Raw genomic sequence first — 6489 nt, 5'->3', positions numbered from 1 at the left:
GAAGGGGGTGGAGGGTAGGGCAGGGGGAGGCCAGGCAGACCCTGCCGTGTCTTCGGTCTTTGCCAGAGCTCCAGCCAGGGAGCAGAGGAGAGGGGCCAGCCCTGCTGTAGAACAGAGAGCCTCGCTCAGCCCAGAGAGCATGCTGAGATGCTGGGGGAGTCTAGTTTATCTTAAACCAGCAAGGGGTCTGAGACAGACATTGCATAAACTGGTTTGACCCAAATCAGTTAAATCTGATATTACATTCAACCAGGTTTATCTCAAACCGGTTTTAGCCATTTTCAAATTGGTTTATGTGCACTGGATATCTGTTCTGTTACAGTTTTAAACCAGTTTCTGATCACTTAAACCAGCTTATATGTAATATCTGTCCCTAGCCCACGTGACAGAAAGGCATGAAGGGGTACTGGGGAACTCATGACAGCTCCTGGGTTTTGTGTGTGCCAGCCCTGGCATCTCTTAAGACCAGAAGACCTGCCTTGCCTTCATGTCTACCTGGGCCTTTCTCCCTCCCTCTGCAGCTACCCCTCTGTGCTAGGGTCAGCTCTACCATCTGCCTGCCAGGGGAGTTCGTCCTCAGAAGAAGTATTCTCTACTGATAATTTATAACCAGAATCTGTCTCCCTTTGTGCTTTCTGAGGGCACCAGAATCTGGTATTTGAGTTTTATGTTAAACAACTATATTATCCTGTCCCCTCCCTTAGCATTGTCAGGTGCTGACAGTTGATTCTGCTTCATTCAGATCTCAATCACTTCATTTTTGTCAGTAGTTTTCAATTACTACTGTCACAGACTGCAATAAAAAAAAAGGCTGCTCCTTCACTCAGCAGAAGATGTAAAAACCTTTGGAAGTCTAAACCCTGGTGAAAAGGCCTAGGCTCAAGGGTACTTCATACAGTACAAAGCAACCAGCATGTGCCTGTCTTTCATTGCTCTGGACCACAGCTAAGAGCAGGGCTAAAGACACATTCCTTCCATGTGTCTCCTGTTAAGAATTGAGATCCTTTGTGCTGTAAGATGAATCTGCTTCTTTTCTTTCTTTCTCTTGTTTCTCTCTCAATGTTTTTTCATCTAATCTTGGCTTTATTATTCGTGCAGAAGGCAGGGTAAATTTCCACCTTATAATCATTATTGTTTGTGACCATATTATGTGTAACCATGGTGAAACTAACTGTTGTGAGGGAAACAAGAACGTGCTGATGGTAAAGACCCTTGTTTGATCCTATGTCTTTCATTCCTGTTAAGAGAGCTGTACAGTTGTGGCTGAGCCAACATTTTTACTCCACCATGGACTTTACAGCTGAAGTTCAGTGAAGTTCCCCGGCCTGGTTCAAGCAAAGCTCAGAGCTAAACAGCATTATTTCTTCTCTTCCTAAGGGCTGGTGGCTTGACACCATGGTAGAATGCGTGGCTTAGTTCAAGGGAGCAGAGGGGACAAGTATGTGCATAACTGAGGCCAGGTCAACATCTGCCAGGATGGGATGGTAATTCCTCACCAACTGAGCAGGGAGAACATTCACAATCAGTGAACCGTACTGAGCACTAGTGCTAAACAGGTCAATAGACATTGGAAACCATCTGTTATACTATGAAGCAGGAAAACAGGATGGTCCTGAAGCCACTCACCCCACATGGGGCTGGATATCTTTAGACCCAGCTTTGTTTGCTTTAAGAAAGCATAATGTCATCCATTCCTTGTGCCCACTGCTTCACTCCCTACTCTGCTGGAGGCTATGAGGAGATGATAAAGAAGTCACCATCAGACTTCTTCTGAGGCAGGATGGCTCCTGTTCAATTCATAACTTAGGAACCACGAGTATATCAAATCACTCCAACACCACTACATCTCTGGCAGCTCCCCAGCCATCTAAGTGTGTGAGGCCGGGTGCTTCCAGGTACAGCCAACCAATAAAGCCTGCTGTATTGGCTTGGACGTTCATGGTTTCCAAGAAGCAATGCTGTTGGGCAGCTAGGACACATGACCAGGAATCAGGAGACCTGTATTCTATCCCAGCCCTGCCACTGACTGGCTGTCTGACTTTGGTTAAGTCACTGTAATTCTGTATTTCTCTTCCCACCTTTGTTGGCCTTGCGTGTTTAGCTTGTTAACTTTTTTATTACCTTTGGGCCTCTGGAAGCAAATGGTACTAGGCATAATAATCATCATCATCATTTAGATGCCTTATTATCCCAGAGGTATCAAGTCACCTCCTGCCCTCACTGTTTGAGTCTTACTGTGGTCAGTGGAGTATATGGCCTCATCCAGCTATTATGGAGTAGGCTATGACACGAGGTTTTTCTTATGTTCTGGAGGGCAATGAGATGAGCTCTTCTTTGCATTGCTCATTAGTTTGCTTTCCATTAAAACTTCATGAACTGCTCTGCTCTAGAGATGGGTATGGGTCACCACACAAATAACTTGAGTGACTGGTATCTGTGCCGTAGCACTCTAGTTAGCCCAGGTGTGGTTAGCCCAAGTGTGATCACTCAAACTGGAAAGATGGACATGAGTTACTGTGTACTCACTGTTTCTCCACTGAAGAAGAGTTTAATAGAGGGAGAAGTAAAAGCTTGAGATGTCCTCTCTCATACCTGGGCTCACCTGGAGGCCACCTCATTGAGAAGGCCATGCACCGCAGGGAGCTACCTTGCTGTGGGGTTCATGTCCTGGAGTGGATATGAAGGATGGGCGTGCCTAATAAAATTAAGTCTTTGAGCAGTTAGTGGCCCCTGAGTAAATGACAGCTCAGAAAGAATGCCCACCCTGCTCCCTGCATCCCTGCTCCTGGCTTCATTTCCTGTGTGTGTTACTAGGAGCACTGGAGAAATATCCCATTGTTCTTTGTGCTGCAGTGACCATTTCCAACTGACTTGTGGGAGAACTTGTTTGCCCTTCTGGGCACACAGGGGACTTGAGAGAAGGCTGTGGAGGTCTGTCAGCACTCAAGTGGATGAGCCTGTATTCCAACCAAGTTCCTAGTCTAAGTAAAAGTAGTGCTCAAAGGTTGTTGGAGTTTTTTCTTGTAGCCTCATAAATCAACTTGTCTCAGTTTAAAGCACCAGCAAACTAGGTCAGAGGGTTTTGCACATGGATGTCAGCCAAGAAAGCCAAGCACATGGATGGTGCCAAGAAAGCACCAGAGTGAACTCTGCAGGGAATATCTACCAGTGACTTTGTGTGGACTGGTCAGTCTTAGGCACTGTCTAGGGGTCTCTCCAGCCAACCACAGCATAGCTACAACTGTGCAAGTTCTGGTGCATACAAGCAAAGACATTGTTTGCCCCAGCTGAGCTGCTCAGAACCAGGGTAAGCTGTGTGATTGTAACTAAGTGCTCTGCCTGTCAACACTAGAGAGCCGTCTCTGCCAGGGTGACAAAGCCTTACATTTGCAGATAGAAATAAAAGCCTGCTCCTAACAACAGCCTCTTCCTAGCATCATAGGGGGGAGAGAGAATTGAGGAACCTTGTAAGTTTTATCACATTAAGGTTGAAGGGGCTAAATTTAATACACAAAAACTGAGATCGTATCTAATTTTCCCATTAAGTAGGGATTAAACCTTTCTTAATATAAAAACAAATGTTCCTCTCAAAGGAAATGGCAACCCATGCTTCCTGAGGCATAGATGTAATTGTCTAGGAGGTTAGAAGTATATCTGTCCCATGGACTAGGAGGGGCCAGTCATTAGTCCTAGTCATTCCTGAAGTTTGTTGCTAGGATCTACTTTATTAGGAAGGTCATGCAGTTTTCATGGGACTGGATTCCATGAAGCAGGAGGTTCCTTCCAGTCCAATATTCTTGTGTTTCTGTGGGTCCATCTAGCTCCTTGTGGCTTTTTTTTAACACTGGGACTTGTAGATGGGTATGAATACAATGAGAACACTCACCTACTTCTATTGTTTGGGCATAAAGGGAAGGAGCCATCAGTCACACTGGTTATAAAGCTTAGTTGTGTGCCTAGGGTCATTGGGGTGTGTGGTGGTACAAAGGGTTGAGGGAATAAACAGGGGTAAGAAGTGCTGAGGTAGCATTCCTCTCCCATGTGGAAAGACTGAAATATGGGCTGTCAAATGCCACACCCTTCAGAGTTCTCTGCTTGCTTTGTTAATCTGTAACCCCTCTTACACACTTTCCTTACCTTCTTTTCCAGCCCCTAGTGCTGCTGATGGAGTGGCCTGAAGCCACCAACTTCGCCTGCCTGATAGCAGGTTACTGCCGGCTCCTGGTGGACTCCAAGAAGATGATATTCTCTCGGCCTCCCAGTCAGCCGCCACCTCCTCAGATTATCAAGGCAGGTATGTTTCAGCTTCTGCTATTTGTGGGCCCATTCCCCATAGCATAGGCCAGGCCTTGACACAAATGGAGAGTCCCTAGTATCCCTATGGCCTAAAGAAAAGAGAGGGAGACCACAGCCACAACCCTCTGGGGCTTGAGCTGGGGAGACAATCCCACCCAGCTAGGCCTTGCCTCAAGCGGAGTGTGTCTAATAAGCCTGTGTGAGTCGGCAGTGATCCGATCCGGCTTCGGATTCGGCCGTTTCAGATGGCCACGATCTGATCTGGAGCTCTGGACCGAGTTTCCGCCTCGATCCGGCCGAAGTGGCTCCGAAGCTTTGGAGCCACCTCGGAGATCCGGCCGTAGGGTATAATAGGGAATCAATGAAATATCTATAACTTTGTTTCTTGTCCAATTTGGATGAAACTTGCAGAGATGGTAGCCTCTGCTGAGAGCATGAAACCTGCCAAGTTTCAAGAAGATCGGTGCAGGGGGTTGGGGTCAACTGTACCCCAAATTCTTGAAAGCCAAACTCCTGTCATGTCTATGTGTTACACCACAGGGAGGTCAAAACTGCAGGGGTGGTAGCTCTTGCTGAGGCCACAAAGCCTGCCAAGTTTCAAGAAGATCGGTGCAGGGGTTTGGGGGGAACTGCACCTCAAGCTGCAGACAAGCAAAACTCGTGACATGGATGACAGTGTGTGTTAAGGTGCAGCGGGGTGACAGCTGCAGGGATGGTGGCCCCTGCTGTGGCCACGATGCCTGCCAGCTGTGGAGGAGATCGGTGCAGGCGGGTTCTGTGGCCCTGCACCCCTAGCTGCTGACAGAAACTCGTGCCACGACCGTGTCTGTCTTGGGGCAGTTGATTGTCTGTATTGATTCTTTCCTCTCCTTAGCCTGGTTTTGTAGGTGCTAATTGATGCTCTTTAAGTCGTTATGTAGTAGCTAGGTCCTGTGTATTGAGCTGGTCCCTGAGTCCCAGGTCCCTGAGTGAATCATGATTGATTGATTGGTAACTGGTAACACAGCAGTTTAGCAGCCAGGCCTGCAGTAGTGTCTCCCCAACCCGCCCCAAGACAGACAGTCAGTACCACAAGTACCCATGGCATGAGTTTTGCTTGTCCAGAGCTTGAGGTGCAGTTCCCCCCAAACCCCTGCACCGATCTTCTTGAAACTTGGCAGGCTTTGTGGCCTCAGTAAGAGCTACCATTCCTTCAGTTTTGACCCCCCTGTGTTGTAACACATAGACGTGACAGGAGTTTTGCTTTCAAGAATTTGGGGTATAGTTGCCCCAAAACCCCTGCACTGATCTTCTTGAAACTTGGCAGGCTTTCTGGCCTCAGTAAGAGCTACCGCTCCTGCAGTTTTCACCCCACTATGTTGTAACGCCTAGATGAGACATGAGTTTTGCTTTCAAGAATTTGGGATGCTGTTCCCCACAAGCCTCTGCACCAATCTTGAACCTTGGCAGGCTTCATCCTCTCTGCAGAGTCTACCACCCCTGAAAATTTCATCCAAATCAGACAAAAAAACAACAAAGTTATAGATATTTTATTGTTTCCCTATTATACCCTATGGCCTGATCTCCGAGGTGGCTCTGAGGCAGCTCCGAAGCATTTCGGAAGCTCCAAACCACTTTGGGAAGCCTAACAAGGCCAGCGCTTTGACCTGGATGTGCTGCTTCTGACCCCAAAGGGTCCGAAGCTTCTCCAGATCCGAAGCTCTGTGTGAAGCCTCGCACAGCCCTAGTGTCTAATGTCCCTGTCACATAAAGAAGGGAGAGTGAGCCCATAGCCTTGCAACCCCAGCCCTCCTTCCCCAGAATGCCACTAGCCAGCCAAGATGTAGAGCAGGCTTGTCTACCATACGGCCTGTGGGCTGCCATGTGGCCCGCCAAGCCGTTTTCTCTGGCCCGTGGTGCTGCAATGGAAATGAAAGTAAACACTGTTTACTTTCATTCCCACCCCTTGTCTTTCCACCAGCCCCTCAGCAGCTTCCTAATGGCTGCTGAAGGGCTGGGGAAGGGACAAGGTTCCCACACGCACTGCATCAGCTTGACCTTGCCGACGCAGTCTGTGTGGGAAGAGGAGCAGCCATGTGCCTCTCGGGACAGGATGAGCCCAGCCAGAGCAGCAGGGGGGTTAGCTGCACTTTCCCCTACCTGCGCTGGTCAGTCCCGAGCAGCACATGGCTCCGCCCCCCCTTCTGCCGGCCG

At 48.4% G+C, this 6489-nt stretch overlaps 1 protein-coding gene across 8 annotated transcripts in view; it reads left to right on the top strand.

Moving 5' to 3' along the window:
• The window catches only part of FRMPD3 (FERM and PDZ domain containing 3), a 155099-nt gene that overhangs the window by 127629 nt on the left and 20981 nt on the right, over positions 1-6489 (top strand). For all 8 annotated transcript variants that reach the window (XM_025193214.1, XM_025193213.1, XM_025193212.1 and 5 more), the window contains one exon: positions 4150-4294. In XM_025193214.1, coding sequence (XP_025048999.1) covers positions 4150-4294 — 145 coding nt within the window. The remainder of the gene's footprint in view (positions 1-4149; positions 4295-6489) is intronic.

Source organism: Alligator sinensis, unplaced genomic scaffold (genome assembly GCF_000455745.1).
Source record: "Alligator sinensis unplaced genomic scaffold, ASM45574v1 scaffold387_3, whole genome shotgun sequence".
NCBI classification, from domain to species: Eukaryota; Metazoa; Chordata; order Crocodylia; family Alligatoridae; genus Alligator; species Alligator sinensis.
This window is presented reverse-complemented; position numbering and strand designations above follow the sequence as displayed.